At 38.6% G+C, this 22,760-nt stretch overlaps 1 protein-coding gene across 4 annotated transcripts in view; it reads right to left on the bottom strand.

The window, feature by feature from the left end:
• The window catches only part of PIEZO2 (piezo type mechanosensitive ion channel component 2), a 311,046-nt gene that overhangs the window by 112,515 nt on the left and 175,771 nt on the right, over positions 1–22,760 (bottom strand). For all 4 annotated transcript variants that reach the window (XM_069853757.1, XM_069853760.1, XM_069853758.1 and 1 more), the window contains exons 6-7: positions 18,703–18,913; positions 16,190–16,403 (exon numbers count right to left, since the gene is read on the bottom strand). In XM_069853757.1, the coding sequence (XP_069709858.1) occupies positions 16,190–16,403; positions 18,703–18,913 (425 nt within the window). The remainder of the gene's footprint in view (positions 1–16,189; positions 16,404–18,702; positions 18,914–22,760) is intronic.

Genomic DNA, 22,760 nt, shown 5'->3' with positions numbered 1-22,760 from the left:
GTCAAAACACACTGTTGTCTTGGGAACGCTTGTTATGTCTGTTCTGGCCTCCAATAATTCTACAAGTTGCTACTCATTCAATATTTATGCTGCTTCATCATCTTTAATGAGAAGTGTTGGTGCAGAACATTTTTCAGAGACATAAAAACATGTTCTCTAATTTGAAGCTTTTAAATACAGAAGGATGACTGGTGGAGGTCCTGGAGGTGTTCAAAAACCACGTGATTGTGGCACTTCAGGACATGGTTTGGTAGATGTAGTGTTGAGCTGTTAGTTGGACTTGATAGAGTTAGTAATTGGTGTTAGTAATTAGTCATGGTATTAAATTTGAAGAAAAATGGTTACATAACAAAAAGAATTATATGTCTGATATATGGCATTATCAAACAGTAATTGTTAGGTCAGTGAATTTTGCCTCCAGTAAAAAGGACCTGGAACATTTTTCTTTGTAAAAAATTATTTGTCAGTTCAGATCCTGCATGTACTGATGTTTTTAGGAGTTGATATCAGACCAGGATTTGCCTCATTATTTCTAAGGCCAGGAAGGGAAGTAATAATTCTGACTTCCTGCACAATGTAGGACACAAAATAATTCTTGTATTGAACAAATAACTTGCAGTTGAATTACAGTTCATAGTTTACAAAGACATTCAATCTTGATTTCAAAAGAGAGAAAATCTTCCATAGCCCTATTGTTTTCTACCGCATTTAGTTTCTGTAATAGTTTTGCCTAGATTAGATTTCCAGCTGCTGCATCTTCCTACACGTTTGTGTACTACTTTGCATACTATTTTTTACTGCTTAACAGAGCAGGAGTAATCTCCCTGTAGTGCCTCTGAGCATCACAATTTATATCAACCTCATCCAATGATCCAGAGAAAGCATCTGCAGTCCGCCTCCACTGCAATGGACAGCTTTCCCCTCTTTGCACAGCCTAAGGGGCACACATGGACACCAGCCAAAGTATGAGTAGAAGCCTACATTTACAGGTTTATTCAAATACATTAGGGCTTATTTGCATAGTTTAACACCAGTTAGGAAAGAGGTGAAAGCTGTTTCATTGCTACAGTATTAGACCTGCAATTTCAAAACCAGTCACTGTGAAATCTTGATGCACTAATACACAAAACCAAGTGGGGGAAAAAAGAACAAGTACAATCAGGATTCCTTTATTTTCTCCCAAGTAATACCTGCCAGGATGAGAGGGAATGGCCTCAAGCTCCATCAGGGGAGGTTTAGGCTAGACATTAGGAAAAAATTTTTCATGGAAAGGGTCATTGGGCACTGGAACAGGCTGCCCAGAGAGGTGGTTGAGTCATCATCCCTGGAGGTATTTGAAAGAGAGGTAGATGAGGTGTTGAGGGGCATGGTTTAATGGTTGATAGGAATGATCGGACTCGATGATCCTGCGGGTCTTTTCCAATCTAGTGATTCTGTGATTCTGTGAAAAATGACACTAAATTCCTCTAAGCTACTTGAAAATATCTGACTGGTCAGAGGAGGAGATGGAGATGGAGATGATGGAGATAGAGGTGGAGGCGGAGCTTCACCACAACTATTTGGAGATTTAGAACATCTAATTTGAATGAGTGAACTTATAAGCGAACTTACTAGCTTAGGGTTTTTCTTTCACTTTAACTTGTGTGAAAGAACTTGAGGTGAGACTGTGCTGAAATTCTGAGTTTGAGAGCTGTTTCATTTTATTAAGCACTGGGAACAAAAACTATATAAATATTGTCACTTTAGTAACAGAAGCAATTGCCTTACATACTGCAGTTATGACTATGCATCAAAATACATTAGTGTAACAAAAAGCAGAAATGTTTTCTGCAGAAAGCCTCCAAGGTAATAACTTAAAATGGTTTACAGACTCACTTCTGATTCACTAAGCAGAAGCAAAAGACATACAACAGATTTTCTCGAGTCCAACCTAACTCCTGAAAATGTGCAAACCACACATAAAAAATTCATTCCATGCTTTCGATCAAAGAGGATGTGAAGTGATTCCTAGTGGAAGTAAAATGTCTGTTATCATGTCCTATTGATTACATTTCCTCAGAAGGCTTTAAGAGTGCAGTGGGTTCTCAGTCTCAATTTGCTAAACCTCAGTAGATTAATTAAAAATGTTCATAAGTTTGTATGTTGCGTTGTTTTCTTTTTACATATTATAGCCATGTATCAATGCACAGTGACTGAAATTGTCTGGTTTTACTTCGCTGACAAACACATAAAAACTTAAAACTGCATGCAGATGTGCCAAACATTTTCCTAAATAATAATTATCACAAATCATTTGGTCAGAGGTTTAAGACTATGTCAGTAAAATAACTGCATAAGTTAATATCATGACATAGCTTAAAATGCTCTTTGTTTATAAAAGATACGGAAATGAAATGGAATTTTGGATACCCAAGACATAATAAAAGACTGGAGATAAGAAAGAAAGGAAGCAAAGAGTTCTCCTAATACACTCAATTTTCTGGTTTGCATTCTTTTTCGAGGTGATTGGGCCAAAAACCCAGAGAGAAACCAGCTAACTGGGTGCAAAATGGAAGAAAGGAAAGCTGTACAGCTACTCCATGAAATGCAACACCATTTGTGAGAAGTCAGAAGCTACTGTTCCCATGGCATGTAAAGGCAGGAAGTTTGAAATCTCAGACCAAAAGTGACCTTGCTATCTTTTATCATGAGAGGCAATAACAATATGCATCTTTATTGAGAACTGACAATTATTTGGTCTAATTAGAAAATATGTCCATAACAAGAGGAACAATCTGGAGATTTTAGGCATGAGCATAATGTGTGTTGTAATGCTTATCTCTTTTTAAAGACAATTACTTAAATTACTTAAAGGTTACTAAATGATGTTTTAGAGGTTGGGGAGGTTTAGGTGGCTTTCATTTGGAAATTGCAGATCTCAAACTGTAGCAGTACTAAACCACTGATTTTAATGGATAATTACAACACTGAGAATACTTGCAAGTTAAGGTTTCACTTTCACCATTGCTTTTACAATGGACAACAGAAAGGTAGAGATCTGCCAGTACAGAAGAGTAGTTCTTTTTTTAACTTTCTCAAATGTAGCTGCGACTATGAGTACTATACTGCACATGAGTTAAGTGTCCTGCTATACAAAATCTATATTGTACCACAACACAAAATCAAGATGGACTTTGGGAGTGGAGAACTCAAACTGATATTTTAATAATGTACTTAAAACACTGACACACACAGCATTTTGTGGAAAATTATCAAATCACAGACGATACCTTGTAATTTCCAAGACTTTATAACAGCTATTTCAAGCCTTCCTCATCCAAACATTCCTGTTACTGCATGTAACATTTGCTCTTTATTCACAGTAAGCTGGATGTACATTACAAATACTGACTGGTTTATGCAGGAAGGATTATTTCACAGGACTTGCTTCCTGTTTCAGTAAAAGATTTACCATAGACTAATAAAATAAAATAAAACAATGATGCAAGTCTGCAACTCTTTGACATGGTAGCAGGCTGGAAATTAAATCCAGAACAGGGCAATGAAGATTACAATTTGAAGAAATGTCTGTGTCAAGCCACTTTCAGAAGCTGCATTTCCTGATTTAGAATTTATGACCACAGGTTTTTTTTCTGGGCCTGGCACATGTTGGACAGTTATACATAGGAATAGCATAAGAGAACTCTACTGTGCTGGGCTGGATTTGAGGAATCCATCTCTATAGAACTTCTGAATTTCAGTTGTATATTATGAACTACTGAATCTTTATGCCATCTGGGCATCTTCTATTGCACACTTATTTCACTTTCCTCAGATGAAAGGGGAGGGGTGCAGTGCCTGTATGTCTAGTGTTGGAAACTATCAAGACTGACTGAAATTTGCATGGCTTAGCCTTGAACGGAGATGCTAAAAGTGACCAAAGAAGAAAGAAGAGAGGAGGAGGACAGGTGAGAGCAGAAAAATGAACATCAGAGTCTATTTACAAAAAGAGAAATTTAACAACAGTAAATCCCCATAAATGGTGAAAAAGCGGGGCGGGGGGAGTGGGTGGTGATGATGGTGTTAGAAATCTTCTTGTCCTAGGGAAAAAAAGGGCAGATATACAGGAAGAAGAACTTCATGTTTCACAGGACAAGCTCCAAAGATCAAGATTCATGTAGAAAAGTACTTGAAAAACTGAAAGGGCTATATCCCAAACTCTAAGCATTGCTTGAAGAGTGAAACTTTTTTCTAACATTGACTTAAAGGAGGTAAATATTCTTGTTGAAATGGAAAATATCCTAAGGGTAAAAGGGAGAAGGACTGGAAAGAATGAAAAAATAAATTAGCAAACAGAAAATATCACTTCTACACATCCCTCCTAAAAGTTAGAAGTCCCTCTTTCACACACAGCATCCTGTCAAATTTTCTGTATTTGAATAGCAGAGCTACACACTAATTTTGATTCCTAAAATTACATTCATAAAGTCTCTGCCAAGGGAATCCTGTGAGCCACCCTCAGTACATCATTTGGCTACATGCCCAAAGAAATACATACCATTGGAAAGGACTCAGCCAGTCCCGTGTTACCTCCAGACGCATCCTTGCTTTCCAGAAAGTTGTTACTTTATAGGCTACAGACTAGGAGTTCAGACTACACTGGGATTAATGCTCCAGAGTATGCTGAAGTTACACAACATTTTTACAAAAATAGCAGAACACAGGTAGGAAGGAGGTGGGAAAGTTGGCTGAAATGCATTAAGTGTCCCAAAGAACAAGGGTAAGATGAGTGGGAGTCATTTGGTTTCAATGGCTTTTTAAAGGGAAGAAAAGAATAAATGGGAAAATTGGCATTTGTCTTTCCAAATGTCATTGGTTATAAGATTTCACAGAGAAAGAGTTTATCCTTCATGCTTTCTCCTCAGCTGAGCAGGAGAACTATGTAGGGAGATACTGCAGACACAAACATCAGCCCACAGCTGGACTAATGTTATTGAATTTATCCATCTTGCAGTGATAACAAGCTTTAAAAAGCATTGCAAATATTCTTAGTGCTTGAAAGACCTAGACTGTGCTTTGGTTCAGACTTGGGTAATTCAGAACCCGTTAACTGGAGCTGTGCCATACTAACAATAACACAAATATTTGATTATTTGGATTGAGAAGTATAATTATAAATTTCAGCTTAACAGTTAATAACTTCTTTGGAAATATCTGAAAACATAGACTAAGGCTATAAGCCTTTTCCTTCGGAGTGTTGCTATCACAACGCTATAATACAGGCATACACATAGTTAATATAGGCTTGGTGGGTGAGTAGAACATTCTAAGTTTTGTTTTAATGTCATCATATTTCAATAGCTCTTTAGCAGATGTCTGTATACCAAGTCTTGGTTTCCATAGCTTCTATTGGATCAAAGCTTTTCTGGCAATGACAAAACCAGCCCTGGTATATCTCCTGCTCTCTTCTGAGTTTTCTTTTAAACGAAAAGCTAATTCAAAGGACAACTATTGCATGAGAAACCTCATGAAAAAAATAAGTAATTTAAAACTTGTGTGCTAATACCATCAACATAATGAAGGCAGAAAAAAATTATGAGCCATTAATCCAGGAAGCTTTACAGGAGAAAGAATGGCTTCTAAGATTCTGAATTGTAGAAAAGCTTGCAAAAACTGTAAAAACAACACAAATCTTAATTCAGGAAGAACAAAATGACCATATAAGCAGCCGTAATAAAATCACAAGTGAATTAACAACTTTAAAACAGGATGTTAAATACTGTCTGCTATATAACCTGGTTTTCTAAAGTAACCAGATAATGGAATTTTCTCTAAGACTATGTGACTGGAAGCTGTTAAGGATCGTACATCCACAAAAAAATGACCAAAGTTCAGACATTCAAGACTCCATATATCTGAAATAAACCGGCTACTCTGAGGGGAATTTAAGTTGGAACACAAAGATCTGTGAGATATATACCACATTTCATCCAATAATTGATCTTTGTACTGACTTTCTATTCCAAAAGCTTGTTGTATGCTGTCATTGCCTTGGAGGCAATAATTCCCCACTGTTATCACTAATAGTAGATTTGGGTCTATCAATCCCTTGTTTACTGATAAAAACCCTATCTTCAAATGCCTGGCATGAAGAAGATTAATTCTATCAGTGGATTTCTCTCTGGATACCCAAACTGTTTCATTACCCATAACACAACTCAGCTGTGATCTGAATTTCTGGTTGGAATTGATTCTGATGCTGTTCTCTTCAGCCCATCAGTGAGCTAGAAAGCAGTGATGTTGCTGCAGCCTTTGGGTACTTTTGCTGAGACTTCCACTGGTGATCATCTTATGAAGATATGTGCTGAGGCAGTGACTCCACTGCTTTTTCATCCCAAATTGACAGCTGAGTATCTAGCAAAGGGCACACCACCAGATAGGATGGCAAGAAGAAGAAGAAATAGGGATAAAGCTGCAGAAAAAATTTCTTTAGGGCCCCTGCCTCATACCTTAGCTTAGTGTGTCTGCTTCAACATAATCCTTCCTCACCAGGACCAGCAGTGTCAATGCTTTGACAGCAGCAGACTGGCTCATGTGTTAGGTGGAGAGTTAGGTAGAGAATTGTTTGTTCTGTCACTGAGATGTAACTACTGGTAATGCAGAAGGGTTTTCTGAACAGTTTCAGCTACAAAACAGAGGCAACTCAGGCAGCATGGAAGCTGCAGGAGTTGATGCAGCACTGCTGGGATGAGCGGATGGAGAAAGAAAAGCCACCCCAGTGGAGGAAGATGGTTGGCACCATGCACAGTTGTTTGCCATCTGTTCCCCTTTCTCCCATACAAATGTTCCCTGTGACTATAGAGGTGAATGAAAAGCAACTCAAACTGAACAACACTGCCTAGGGACGGATGCCAACCAAATCATGCCAACAAAATTAAAGATGTCTAACTTTTAGTTGCATTTTCTACTCAGAGATGAAAATCATGAGAAAACAGGTCTAGATTTCTAAGGAGCCATATGGAAAGTGGGAATGGGAAAACTAAAGGCATATGCAGAAACATCCACGGTCACAAAGGCTTCCCCTTGCCAGAGGGTAAGCTTGGACACCTCAGCACACAGCAGGAGGCACAGCTTACTGACGTCTTTCCACACCAATTAGTAACTCGGGTTATTGGTTTTTCAAAGTGAGTTGGCGGAGCTGCTGAAAGGACAGGAGCCAACAGTCCCACCTCAAAAAGTCTCACGCAAGAAGAGCAGGGGGTGTGAAGGGAGGACTGCCTGCTCGAAACTGAAACAGGTAGCACAGCCCACAAATGGCCTTCTTGTCCTAAACTGGGAGAAGGATTTAAGATTTTACACAGCTAGTCCATTGAGCATAAAGCTTTGGTAGAAATCATTTAGGAAAAGGAGACAACAAATAACCCTGGTGAGCATGAGCATTTAATGGGGTGGTGCTACTTGACCAGAATGTGCAAGCAATCCAGTCCAACATCTAACCATGCAACTGCCTGCCAGCTTAAGAGATTTATTGTTACCTCTTCGAAAACCAGATGCAGAACAACATAGATTGTTTTCAAGTGCATCTCCACACTAATTTAAACTTCGAGGTAACTTAGTCTGTGATCTAGGAACCTAAGGACACAGACTGCAGCTAAAAACCTGGCTCTGGCTCTGGCTATCTAGGGGGATTATGAAATTCATGTAACTTTTCTGTTAGGGAATTTTTCCACCTCTGAAAGGGGATGATGATACTTTTCAGTCACACTGGGACAGTCTGCTAGGTTCACTGATGCATGCAGAGAAGATTTTCCACTTACACAATTGGCAGGGAAATGGATTGAAAAAAAAGCAAGAGGGATTGATACCTAAATTAAGAGATTCTACAGTAGAAAATATGAGTGAAGATGATAATCTTTTTTTAGCAGAGAATGCACTAAGGCAGAAATGCAAGTTATGATTCCCATTTGTGTTTAAATAGAAAAATAGAAAATAGCAAGATGTGGGAAAGGAGATAATGGGATAACGAACAAGAAGGCTTGGGAAATACCCAATTAACTAATTTCAAAAGCAAAGCTGTATAATATAGCTGATTTAAGTTGGTTATAAACTGCACCTGATTGGCTCAGTTTTTATCAATAAGTTCCCAGCTTTGGTTAGATGAACATAAACAAGAGATTAAGCACATCCACTCTGAGTGTTTAGAGAAACTGATGGAGACTGCCTCTTGCACAGATAAGGACTAGCTCTCCTGTGTGTGCTTGACTGAGGCTAGTCAGGACTGCCTTTTGACCGGCCTCCAAGAATGTGGGATGATTCATTTGTCAATGTTTATACACTGAACTGAAAACAAGGAGAGGTACATAAGCACTGAATATTTCTCATCACAATTTCTGGGCATGTCAGAGCATAAAAATAAAGGCTGGCAAGCAGACCTCAGGAAAACAGTAAAGATAAGCTTGTAATGCCTAGAAAAGTTTGCTAATTGTAATCCATGTCTCCTAATACCACAAATGAAGAACAATCCAAATCCAGTATGAGGGGAAGGGTTGATGTCCCTCTGTTCCTTTTCTGTCCTTTTTTCCAGACACTTGCTCAATGATCCTAGTATGCAGATCTGTGCTCTTCAAAAAATACAGGAAGAAAATTATAGGGTCACTTCTTCGCAGTCATCCATCACCGTGATGGGCAGGGAGTCCATCTTCAAATGTCAGTGTGGCAATCAGATACATGTAAGCGGACGCTTGCTGTGTATGGGGGAGTGGAGTAATTCAGCTCTCCCTGACCACAAGCAGAGCTTCTGCTAGCAGAGAGTTGTGCTGGTCCCACATGAATGACCTACCTAAGTGGATGCAAAAGTGGGAAGGCTCTGTTATGAGAGCAATTGTATACCCAATTCAGTCAAACCAGAATCGTCAGGCTAGTTTTTCATGGAACATCAACACTTTGAAAATCTTTGTCGCTTCCCTCTGTCCCTCTGACCCTGACATTTCAACGCATCCCAGACAAGACACAACTTCAGCAGTTCTTATGGCAACATGGATATCTGGGGGCAGGAGACAGCACAGAAGTGGCAGCTTGCCAACATTATGTCATGCAATGGTGACTGATTTTTATATCTGCAGCTTAGACTCAGTTTCTGGATACAGTGCACAGGTTGTTGGGAGTGCCAAGGCGCTCCTCTCCCCACTAACGAGAACAGCCTGTGACCAGGGCCAGATAGCTCACTGGCTGTAGGCTCCCTGCTGCAGCAAAACACAGCTCAGAAACTAGTCTCTCCTGCATGTAGAAACCCATTGTTTTTAAAAGGCCTTAGCATGTATCTCAGTTTACATCCCTTTCAAGTCCAGGGGAAGACAGAGGGATGTAAATCACTTGTGGTTCAATGCCAATAACGTGAATAACGTTGTGACTGCTTCTGCCAAGACTAAATTTGGCACTTCATGCAGGGCGGCAGTTATGGTGAAGGCCAAAGGTTCTGCTGTGGGGATGCAGAGCCACCACTATACAGACTGCCAGGAAGGCTGGGAGGGTGGGTCTGACGGGGAAATCACTGCAGTTTACTTACTAGTTCTTCTGTTACCTTTTTTCAGTTAGTTTCAAACTTGCTGTAGATCTTGGCACTGGTTTTAAAGAAGGACAGTATGTACCAAAAAGAGATAGGTATTAATAACCACATAAAGACCAGCAAGGGCTACAAATTCTCCCAGTAAAGCTGGGTAAGTTTACACTGCCTTCCCTGTTGTCACCATTGGACTTCCACCAAAACCTGAGCTAACCATTTTAAATCAACGTTGAGTACAGCTCTCCTATAAAGTGAGCAGAGCATGGACATTTATTGCATGTCCGCTGATGGGTGAATCTCCAAGGATTCCCTCTGAATAAGTGTTGAAAGATGTGAATTCATTTTGGATGAATCTCTGAATGCCCACGTGGCAGAAGCTAAGCTGGAAATCTCACAACAGTGAGTAGTTTCAGAACATTTCCAAGGCTTTCATGTTACAAATCACTGGGAACTCCACCACTGGTTCTCCTATTGCATTTGTATATTCCAGAAACTGCTATCAGAATGGTTAAAAGCGTGAAACTCAGACTAGTCCAAACCTATATTAACTTATTTCAGTCTTGAAAAAAGTTCAGTTGGTAATTAAATTCTGAAAGGCATTCACTAAATAGGACTCTTTCTTTCTCAGTCATCTTGAGCAGTTTCTGATATAAACCGTACTAGCTTGCTCCAGTGAGGTAAGACATTAAAAAGGAAACCAAAGAATATGCAAGGCTTAATAATAACCAGTACACTTTCCTCTTAGGAAGGAGAAAAAAATGTAATGGAGGAAGTTAAAAGCTTTACGATGAATTTGCCACTAATCCTTGGTTCACCTATGTTTTCAACTCTTCTGCCATGCTGTCATTAATTCTGTCAACTGTCTGCATACCAGTTTCAGCGATAGGTGTGGATCTTTTTGGACCCCAGATACACATTATCATAAAAAATGAAGAACCCACTAACTTTGATGGTTCAGCTGATAGCAAATTAACTGCTTACCTTGTAGTACAGAAAAACTTCCCAGCATAATATTGAGAAACTCACTTTGTATGGCTCACAAAATCCCGGGACAAAACATCTTTTTGTAGAATCATGCAGTTCAGAAGACCACTTAGAATCACAGAACCATAGAACAGACCAGCTTGGAAGGGATCTTGAAAGATCATCGAACCCCACCTTTCATGGGAATGGGAGCCTAGATGAGCCCACCTGCCCTAGGCTACCTCACAGTTTAAAAGGAGATTACGATAATAGTATGGATGATTACTGTCTTTTGCTAATGGGAGTCTGATCTTGCATTTCTAAGATGTCAATGGAAGCAGTCACTGCCTTTGCAAAATAATTAAAAAAAAAAAAGAAGCTGAAGATAAGGTTCTAATAAGCAGACAGGCTAAAGTCGAACTAATTGTTTCCTTAGCTGTAGTGCATACAGCTAATACAAAACTCAGCTGCAAAACATTCATAAGAATAAAATTAGCTAACTTCTATTCCTCTGTGAGAGAGAAATCTTGGCTCTCGTATGTAATCTTGTCATAGTGACAAAGGTGGTGGCTGGTCTGGCATGGTTTGGAGCATGCTCTCCAGCTACAAAATGTACTATTGCTTATAGAAGATGATGGAAACAAGAAGGGCAGTGCAGTGTCCTTCCATGATATGTATCCAGGGGTCTTTTCCCTGGCAGCAAGTGCTGCAGTATTGTGGTGGTAAGTGGCTAAAAAAAACCAGGCATAAGGCACAAAAGCCATTGCAGCTAAATATAGCATATACAAATGAACTTCAAATACTCCATCTTGTCAAGCACTGGCTTGTAACCAGGATGCAGGGGAACTCTGAAAATCTCAGAAATCCATATGGGGGTAAGAATATTTTGCCTCTCAGGGGTGAGGCACCTTTGAGACAGGTGCCAAAGATCGTCTGCAGCAAGGGCCAAGAGTGGTTGCAGCTCAGGTGAAATGTTGCCCAGTTCTCTGCTCCAATGGAGCTACAAAGGTGGAAGGAGATCAGTGCCTAGCCTTGCAGAGAGGCAAGACTGCCAACAAGGCAATTGATCAGCTGCATCTTACTGTTTTGGCAATATTTCCTCTCTTGTTGAGATTTCATTAGCACACTTAGCCACTAATTTAGGAAAATATAAATACAGCTGGATGTCCCACCTTGAGCTGACAATTCCAGCAATGTATTTGAGACTGTGCTTAAGAATTTATTAATTTATTACCCTAGATAAACAGAACATTTGGGCTACAGCTTTCAGGGAATTTAAAATGAAGGATTTTGGGCTGGACTCATCTCAGATAAATCTGAAAACAAATTAGATATTCTGAATCTAGCATCTGTAGCAAATAACAATATGACACTCCCTTCCCAAATAAGAGAGTCATTTAAGCAGGCTTATTACTAATCACTGTATAACCTATTTAAACAGTTCTGCTTAAAGAGATTTAGAGGCATCTTTCATATGAAAATTTCCTATTGAAAAGACAGTCTTAGATTAGATTTACCCACTCATTGCAACGAAACAATCAGTTGTGTAATTCCAAATTCCCATTCACTTAAAGAAGATGTGACATAACATATCACTGTATGGCACTCCCTGGACTCTTAGGTTTGCCTTGCTTTATAAGGATGATGCCTTCCCATAGACGAAACCATTTGTATTTAAAATATTTTGAACATTACTTGCCTGAAAACTACCAGCAACGCAAGACAGACCCAAAACTCTAAGAAAGCACATAGGTTTTAATTTATATTGCATTACTGGATCAATGAATATGCTTATAGGCACAGTTTCGGACAGGAATAACTTTACTGACTCAGGATAAACTTCATACCACTGCACAGATCCTATTTCTTCACATTGGCAAGGCCTTATCATTGCCCCTATTACATCTTTTTGCCAAAATAAACAACATCAGCAAGAAAGGCGGCAGCAATTTGAAAAATGGCAAACATATTGTTGCATATTTTTTCAGGCTGTAGCACTGTGTTCTTAATTTCTAAAATCATTTTAGCTCATTGACTTGTTTTTATTAACTCAGGTGAAAAGAATTCTAAGGCAGAAATATGGTATTTTCAGAATCTAGCTTTAAGTGGATACTTCTTGCTGTTGTTTTCCCACTGCTGTAAATCACCAATTTTGCAATATGGCAGCAAGTCAACGCAAAACATACCTATTGTAAATGAAATTATAAAACGAGCATGGACATTTTATTTGACAGATATCAGGTGGTATTTAACTGAACTCATGCAACAAGACAACTCCTAACTGAAAAGGCAAATTCAGCCTTACTTATGCTGGTCCTCCTGCACTACTTAGGATTGCTCTTTCCAAGGCAACTAGAGCACTGCTTTGAACAGCTGCTGCTCACTTCTCCAGCAGGGACTGGTGTAGAGGAGAAAAGCTGTTAGGGTGGAGGCAACTTCATGTAAGCTTTGCTGCTACTCTGCCTTCTTCTGACACACCAGCTATCCATCAGACTTTTCAGTAGCCTTTACATTTTTTAATCTGCAGATCCTAGTGTGCACTGGATGGCACTTTCATGTATGTTGGTGTTTATGCCACTTCTATCTGCACATAGCAGAACCAGAAAGCCACAAAAGTAGATCTGAAACTTTGTAGGAGATTGGTGCTTAATTTATGCCAGTAGCACTACGGCAAATACAGAGTGCTATGTTATCCCATATTTTGGGGGGAAATACTTTGCTTGCAGAATCCCATAAGGTTACAGGTCAAAATAGGTAAATTCACCAGATTTCAGACTATCCCTTCCAAAAAAACTCTTTCTTCTGGTGACAATGGTCAGTCATTTGCAGAATTTTGAGCTCAAGACTTTTAAAAAGAAGCAGCACAAGGATGATGCAAATCTTAGCTGAAAGACACTGTTGACCTGAGAACTTTCCAGTCTGTTTGGGTTGTTCATTTAGTCTGAAATCAATCGATACAGTGGTAAGCTGAATGCAGTACTATACAGAGACAACACATTTTTTATTGATCAGAAGCAACTTGTTCCTTTCCTGTGAACTTGAGAATTCAAACCCAGAAACACCAATGTTAGCAGCATTTTGTAACACCAGTATTATGCTCTGTAGAGATATATAATATCCACCAGTAGCTCAACAGGAGTAGTTTTCACATCTGCCCTTGCATCTGAGGAGAGCTTAACGTGGAGACTGAGCCGTCAAAAATTTAGAGAAATAGAAGTTCTTGTTCCTTACACTTCAGCTCCCCTTCTTATATGGATAAAGATTCATTTGTGATGGCACTAAAGCTAACACATGCAAATACAGGTATGTGCTGCAATTTATTTTTTTTTTTGCAACTAAATAAGAAAGGTTCATACAAAGGAGTAAGTATGAGAAAGATTTGCTGTTCTCCTCTTGCAAAAACAATGTTTAACAGCATATTCTGAGAACAGCAGAGAAGAATTTGGGGAATCAGATTCTTTTCTCAGTATATAATTTATCTATTCTAGCCCCTTCCCCACACCCTCAGTACTAATGGAAACTCTGCATATTTAGCTCTGCTTCAAATCAAGATGGTACATAAAATATCAAGATATGAGATATCTTCTAGTACAAAAACTGCTAAAATATTTTTTCTGCACCATTCCACCATGTGTCTCATTTTCCTATAGCCACTGCTTATATTCCACTCCTACTCCAATAATTAAAAATCATATTAGTGACTATTCCTCACACTCAGATTTATACTTCCAAGCACCAGTAACACTTGTACCATCAAGCACATCTCCCTGACGGTACATCAATGTAAATCCACAGCAGAAAGAACTGTGATTAAAGAAACAAAGAAGATATATTTACTGCACCTTCTGTTAAGTTGTCATTGGTGTTTTGTACATTCAAACATAATTTATTATGTAATTTAGAACATCAGTCCTTCATATGGTATCATGTGTAAAAGGCAGAGTACCCAATAATACTAGTTCAAGAGAAAGTCTGCATGAAGACAACATCTTTTTCTGGTTAAAAAAAAGTCAGCACATACTCCACAGTACAACACTGGGAGACATTTTTAATTCCAGTTGTGAAAGTACTTTTTATTTCTACAATGTAGAGAGGCAACTTACTTGCTACCAGATTTTTTCATTTAAAAAATTAGTGACCAAGTTAAAGTGGCCTATTTCTACTGAATGAAATTTTATCATAAAATGTAGAATAACACTACTAACAAAAAAAATAACTAAATGCAGAAAAGCAGTTTGAGACTAAATTAATTGAAAATTAAAGGAAAAAACTGAAGTATTTTAAAATTAATAATAAGAACATTAATAATAAGAAAAGGTACTTCTGCAAATGGCGCATATAAAAGGAGTTTTGTGTATCGTAGCAAAATGGTATGAAACACATACTTCCTCTCTTTTGAAAATAGTATTGGTGTCTGGTGGTAAAACATTGTGAGATAATATCCTCATAGCCAAACAGTTGAGACTTTTGAAGCCATGTTTTCTTTCTTTTCTTAATACACAGAGAAAGTAATACAAAGTTTTTAGTAAGGTTGTGAGCATTTTAGCTCCTTGGTAATAGAAATCATCCATTCACCGCTAGGTGGCATAAAAGAACCTGAACTCCGTGGATCTTTTCTGATTTTTCAGGTAATGTTACACCCTCCAAATCAGCCTCCTCAAGTTAGAAATTCCAAGATCACAAACCACACATATATTAATCTGTACTAAAAAAAAAGGTCAAAATAAGTATTAAAAGACCCGTTACTGTAGCCAAGCAGTTTATCTTTTTTTACTGCTTTTAATGAAGTGCATTGAGATGTAAATTGTTAATTCATTCTCCTCAGTACATCTAATGTCCTTTAGCCTTCAACTTATAAAACTTAAAAGGAACAACAGGCTTATCAGAAATCAAAATAAGACTTGCATTTAATTTAATGTAAGGATTACTATGGCCTCAAAAGTACATACCATTAAAAAAATTTGCAATCATAATCCAGCAGAAAAAAAAAATAGTAATGAGTAGAAAATCATCCATTACTTCACCTTAGTTTAGACCACAGTATAAAAGCATGTAAAGAATTAAAAGGTCAGTGAAATCACATCCAGTCAATATTTACTGCCACAGTAACTAGAAATAATGCTTTTTGGCTTAAGTTCAACAGGAGCAGAAGGCGGGCGGCATGTTGCACATGACCAGAGAGAATTTTTTTACATAAACATTCTAATATTATGCACAGCAGGTGAAGTATCACAGCATCCCTCAGTCCATGTGTGGATGGCACCACAGATGCATTTTGCCCCAGTGAAGATATCATGACATCAACCCTCAGAGCATTTCTTTTCCACAATCAGAAAATGTGCATGTGTACACTGCCCTTGCATCAATGCTACCACGTTACTTCCTTTATCTCCTGCCTCAGCCAAATCAATCTCACTCATGTGAGGACCACTTTGACCCAAACCAAAAGCACCTTCTCCTCCTAACCTGCCTCAGGTCTCTGCATACAATTGCCCAGGCAGGATTTTCACCACTCTGTCATCCAAACCCATTAAGTCTGAAATGCTTCAATTCTTCCAACACTGAACATCAAGTTTTGCATAAAATCTGTCAAAAGTATTACATGGAAAAGCATTTATATCATCATGTGACAAGAGAATGCTGCATCATGTCCTCACAATTAAACAGGAAAGGAGTTTCTCTCACCTGGCATAGAAATCCTTCGGTGGAACAACCTCCTGAAAGAACTGTAGCTGGTACAGATAAAGTCCAATCAAGTGCCCTGCACTGAATATAGCCATCAATACACACAGACAGCTGAATATCAGCGGATCAAATGCTTGGCAACAGGACCACCATGTGCATAGGCCCAAAAATACAAAGAAATACACAGCTGAGGTCAAAGATGGCACCATCATACCTGTGAAAATAAAAACATGGAGGGTTGGAAAAGTGTGGGAAATATCAGCATTTGTTAAACCTCTAAGTCTGACAAGAAGTCTATTAAACAATTTAATCCAATTACTGTTTATGCTAATTATTACAATTAGCTCTTAAGACTGTTATTAGCTTGGAGACTAGACGAAAAGGATCTTTTTTCTGTTCAATTCATCCATGCCATACCTCAGCACTCACTACATGACCACTCTCTACACCTTCATCTGAGATGAAATCTTCACTTTCTAAAGATGTACAACAAAGCATGGAGAAAGAGAGAGAAGAGGAGGCTGAGGAGAGACCTCATTGCTCTCTACAACTACCTAAAAGGAAGTCATGGAGAGGAGGGTGCTGGCCTCTTCTCCCAAGTGACAGGGGACAGGACAAGAGGGAATGGCCTCAAGCTCCGCCAGGGGAGGTTTAGGCTGAACATTAGGAAAAAATTTTCACGGAAAGGGTCATTGGGCACTGGAACAGGCTGCCCAGGGAGGTGGTTGATTCACCTTCCCTGGAGGTGCTTAAGGGATGAGTGGACGAGGCGCTGAGGGGCATGGTTTAGTATTTGATAGGAATGGTTGGACTCGATGATCCAGTGGGTCTTTTCCAACCTGGTGATTCTATGATTCTATGACTTGGTCACTTTGCCTGAGCTTCATCATTATATCCTTTCACATCGTACTTAGGAGCAAATCTTCAGATTATGGTGCTTTGTCTCTGTTCCAGTGTATAACCTATAGGCTCACACGTATAAAGACATGACAGAGCCACAGGGATCATCTCCTCAGACTCTCTTCATGATGGGAGCTTCACCCAGCAACTTCTGCCTCAATCCTGTAACTATTTCCTTTCTTCTTTCAAAGACATACTTTGTCTTTACTTAAACACTTTAGGAGAGAGAGAAGTCACTCTATCCATACATAAGTTGTTTATTGTGGTCAATTACTCTTGGCTGTGAAAAATTCAAAATTTATTTCTAGTTGGAAATTGTCTCAGTTTGACACTATTGGCTCGTATTATAGCTTCTATTAGAAGAGATGATTAAAAAAACAGAGGCACTTTGTACCTTTGTCAGTGCTTCAAGGCTGTAGTCTAATCACCACTCATCTTTCTTTTTCTTGGCATAGTAAGTAAAGAAGTGTTTAACTAATTAAGCTTGAGGTCTTTCTCTGGCTTCCCAGACCTCAAGTCCATTTTGTAACTCTCCTTCAAACACTTCCTGGCTCTTGGTATGTGTTGGGAGTCCCACAGACAAGCTGCCCATCACCACTCAGAAGAAAATGCCCCTGCCACTGCTGTGTGATCCTCTGCTTCATTCCCCCAGGCGATGTTTACCCATGCAACTTCAGAATGGCATCAGGCTTTTTGGTTTTTTAATGACACTTCTCTTGCCTGTGTCAGGCCCCATGGTGATCCACATAAACCTTTTTTGCTTTTTTCCTTTTTAGATTCATTACTTTGCATTTGGCTATAGGTGAAGCTGTCAGATAATGTTACCTTGCTGAAAGAGCCTGCCTTACTAAAAGGGCCACACCTGACCAGTCCTTGACATTTAATATCAAACACTTTTAATACCTTTTTTTTATACTTCATATACTAGTATACTCTATTTTAAGTATACACTTGTTCTTATACTTTATATGTAAGGGGTCCATCCAAATATTTGAGTAGGCAAATAAATACTAATTTACAACTGCACAATCCAATTTTTAATTCATTAATTCCAACATACAGTGATTTTGTACACTTCCATTCCGGCTGTAGCCGATGATGAGGTATTACATCAAATTTCTTATAAAAGGCTGACTATGTAATATGAAAACAGCTACTTTTGCCAACAACATCAAAAGTAACATGAAGTCTGCTTATCACAGTTTTTACACACTGCATCATCAACTGTTTAATAGTTAATTTTTTTTTTAATGGCCACGTGAATGCAGCTCCTTTTTACACTTGGAAGTGACAGAATCTATGAATTCACATTATTTTATGCATATATAAAATATATAGTTACTTATAATATGCAACTATTCACCATTTGGTTATAACAGAAACTGTGAAAGTCGTATACAGAATGATAGGGCCACACAGTATTAGTATAAAAAAAGTAAGCAACTCAGCATATTCCAATGCCTGCCAAAAAGTTAATTTAAATAAAATCAACAGCAATTTCTTTTCCCTTAAAAATTTCCATTGTTATTCCCGCAGGTGCCAAAGCGCTGAAAACTCATTTGTTAAATGCACAATTTAATGGACTCTAGAGGAAATTTTTCAAATGCACCAACCTGCTGAACCAAGTAAAATTGTAACAACAACTTTTCCAGTGGTGATTATCATGTTGCCAATAAACTCCCGCAGTTTGGTTGCTATGAAGGCAATTCTACGCAGCAGTTTTAGTTTCATGGTTTCCTCAAATTCTGCTTCACCACAGTCTTCGTCATCCAGGTCTTCTTCATACATCAAAGCATCATCTGGCTCTAACTTTTCTCGTACAGCCTAAAGGAGCAGGGAGGAAAGAAAAAGAGAACACAAAGAGAGAGACAGAGATACAAAAGAATTTGAAATTCATACCTATGCATATGTTATTTAACAATTTAGTCATCTTACATTTTTTGACTATGTGCAAGTAACAAGAGCTATGAAAGATGTACTAAAGCTAGAGTTGCACATTGATGGCTCCCACTTCAGGCCTGTCTCAAGAAAAAAGGATGTTGGATGTTAAGGACTGTCTCTGAGAAAGACTTCAATCCTTCTACATGTGCACAACATGTTCATTTTTAAATGAAATTTGGTTTGATTTGCTCAGCATTCTTTCCATCTTGCTATCTATTATCTGTTAAACTTCTCTTTGGTTCAATTGGCTTCAGGTATAAGCTCTAGTCACTAAGCAATAGTACCTTCCTGGTGCATGTTCCTCACGTCTCACTTTTCAAACCCTCTCCCATGAATGCTTTCTTGGACTTTGGACAAACTTTCTTAGACTTGGACAAACCTAGAACGGCGCAAGTAGGAGTGATCTGAAGCAGGGCAACAAGGGCTGAAATAAATGGACAGATAGCTTATTGGTGACTGAAGGGTAGTTTGGGAGAGAAAAAATACTCTAAGCAGAGGCTTGAGGAAAGAACGAGGAATGGAGAGATCAGCTGATGGTAAAAGAAAAGGAGAAAAAGTAAGCAAGAGAGAACCAGTGAAAGCATAAGTGATCTGCAAAAATTTAGCAGGGGAAATAAGACCAGTAACTACACAATGGAAGGAAGAAAAGAAGGAAACAGGTAAAAACCCCTTGTGCTTGAGCAGATTGTTAGGATTCAGCAGTGAACTTCACCATAAAGTCACCATCAAGTCACCATAATATCTTGGAGACCAGAAGACATACAAAGCTATTGAGTGATGCAGCCTATATCATCAACCCATGGTGAGAATTTGCAGGAGTAGCAGGAACCCCACCCTTGGTGTAATACAGTATAACTTCTTTGGCACCAATCTGAACTTGTATTGGCTAATGTTAGTTCTGGCCAAGCAGTATATCTATGTGTGAAAGTAAGAAAGAGAGACTATTGGTATTTTTCATCAGAATAGCAGTTTTATATTTATTGGTGACCTTTTGCAGCAAAATATTCCACACTGACAGATAAGATTACAGCAGGAACAGCTGACTCTCAGCCTACTTAACCAAATTCTTCAGTACCATTTTGTTATGTGGATTCCCAAAGAAAAAATATTTCCTGTGGACACCACCATTTCACCTCTAAGCTTGGTGTCAACTTTCTCCTCTTACTTTGAAGCATTAACAATATTGTGAATGCTCAGAAAAAGCCTGCTTATTCTCAAGAGTATCTATTTTACAGACAATGAAATATGTATTAAATACAGTAGGGCTGATCTGGGAAATCTACCTTTCTCTTGGACATACCCAGCTATTTCACTAGTTATATCCATTATTAATGGAGTATACTAGCATTGCAACTGCTGTTATTGTCAACCATTCACTTACACAGCTCTCAACACACAAATTATAAGATCCTTAAGCAAAATAACAGAGAGGAGATGGCAGCCCAAACATGCTGTCATCACATTTTGAGCTACGCAGCAAAAAGAAGTATTTTGTTTGTTCATCACTGGTGCTCACATCTCAGCTCCTATCTGAACAGAAGCTACTTAAATATTCAGAACAATGCTGACAGGAGGCCAAATGAAACATTATGCTCTTCTACTACAGCTGTTTGAGTGAGAAAGCCATACTAAGGGCAACAGTCATGATAATTCCTGCTTGTGTTGTAATACTAGATGAACCTGCTCCTCCTCTAGTCATATTGGGCCCAATATTGCTCCTCCTGGACTGGTTCTAGTGGTCCGTGCTTTGAGTGTAACAAGACCAGTGAACCTTTCACAGTGTTCATAGACCATGTGAATTAGAATGAGTGAGACTGCTATATGAAATGACACCTACTATACATGGGTTTGCATGAAAGAGACCCTTGTTCTTCAGCTAGTGCTTTCAGCTTGTTGAAGACAATATGCATTAAAACATGGAATTGCTTATGAAAAAAAATGTATAGGAATAATTTCAAAATAAATATATTATTTCATGGGAGACTGTCAGGACTCATATGTCTATGAACAACATGAATCTATGCTGTACATGAAGACAAGATTCATATATTTATTACGGTTTAAGCTGAATGTGAGTTCTGTCTGAATTGCTAAGATAGCACTTAGTTATACATATACAGGAACAGGAAATAAAAAGTCTGAAGATTAACAAAAGAAAACAATAAAATGTTATACATTCAGAAGCAGAAAATGTACTTGAGGGAAAAATTAACAAAATGAAAATATTTTTTAGTATAAATTGGAGGAAAATGCATAGTACCTTCAAACAAGGACAGAGAAGTAAGAAAACCACATAAAAACAGCCCAGTGAAAGGTGGGACTTGACATTCTTTTTGCTCTTTCTTCCCCCTACCTGCCTCCCTCATCTCTGGTTTTGGTTTTTTTTCACCTTGCCCAATTTGACATGTTGATCTCTTTAAAAGGAGTCTTTGGACTTTCCTGTTGTGATAACTAGGACAATATTTTTTTAAACTTGACCAGGCTAATCAGTCCTGTTTCATTGATCTGAAGGAAATTTAGGCTACATTTTGTCTCGAGATTGCAGTACGAATAATCTAGTACTGACACGTATGACACAACATGCCTGGGGAGGAGCACCAGGAAAGAGAATACTTCACTTGACCAGAAAACAGCCGAGAAGTAGATGATGGTCCAGAATTTCCATGGATGGAGTCTTACACCCCTTAAGCATAGTGAAAAAGCTTGCAAGTTGATGAGTTACCAAAGAAGTTTACTTTCCTTGCATTTCTACTTTTATTTAGATATGAAAATATGAATTCCAAGTTCTGCAAAAAAAAGTGAGGACCTCACAAACACTCACAAGAAATGCAGAAAAACCTACTTCTGGTGTTACTGAGGTCATTGGCTGTCAGAAAGAAAATTTCAGCATCCTGAACCTCAGCAATTACCCAACTCATTTCTCAAGTTTTCCTTCTAGAACTACAAATCTCTGTGTTGAGTTGGGTGTCTTCAATCACCTACCTCAATGATGAACTAGCAATTGGGAAAACCTGATCTTCAACAACTACCACAATCTGCAGTCCTGGAAGCTTTTCCAGAACAGATGCATACTGTTTTGCAACTTTTCAGCTCAGCCTGAATTGTCAATGATATACCTGTGCAAGGATTTCTGGTTTCAGAGAGCAGAGTTTTCACTAGCACGCTCCCTGGATGTCATGGGTTAGCTTCTACATCTCTCACTTCCCTGTCTGCAAGTGCTTTTAAGAATGATACCTTAGACCTTAGCCTTATTTTGTCTACCTCCCAGTAGTGTAAATTCATGACCCAGTCAATGATTATTTCAGCGAAAAGACTGACAGCTAAACAACTATAGGTTTGATATATTTTGTTTACAATCCTATCTGTTTGTAATTCAGTATCCAAGGTGAAGTTGAGTAGCTGAAAGGTCAAGTTCCTTTCCTAAAGTACACAAAAGGCTATGTTCACTGTATGTCAAAAAGACAAACTTCGGATTCCCGTACTCTCCTATTTACCAACCACCAATAAGATCTGGGACCGCTTTCCAGTTTCTCATACTGAGCACTTCAAATTACTGAAGGTAGGCAAACACTGAACAGTCTTTACAACCAGTGTGGTGATAATGTGCCTGTTGTTTTAACACTTTCTGATGATTAAATAGCCACACAAGTATGTGCTCATCACAGAACACCATTACTCCAGTCAGACTCTTTTGCAAAGCCCTTTTTAACTATGTGGATTAGTGTAAAGC

This window comes from Phaenicophaeus curvirostris, chromosome 3 (genome assembly GCF_032191515.1).
Source record: "Phaenicophaeus curvirostris isolate KB17595 chromosome 3, BPBGC_Pcur_1.0, whole genome shotgun sequence".
In the NCBI taxonomy this organism is placed as follows: Eukaryota; Metazoa; Chordata; class Aves; order Cuculiformes; family Cuculidae; genus Phaenicophaeus; species Phaenicophaeus curvirostris.
This window is presented reverse-complemented; position numbering and strand designations above follow the sequence as displayed.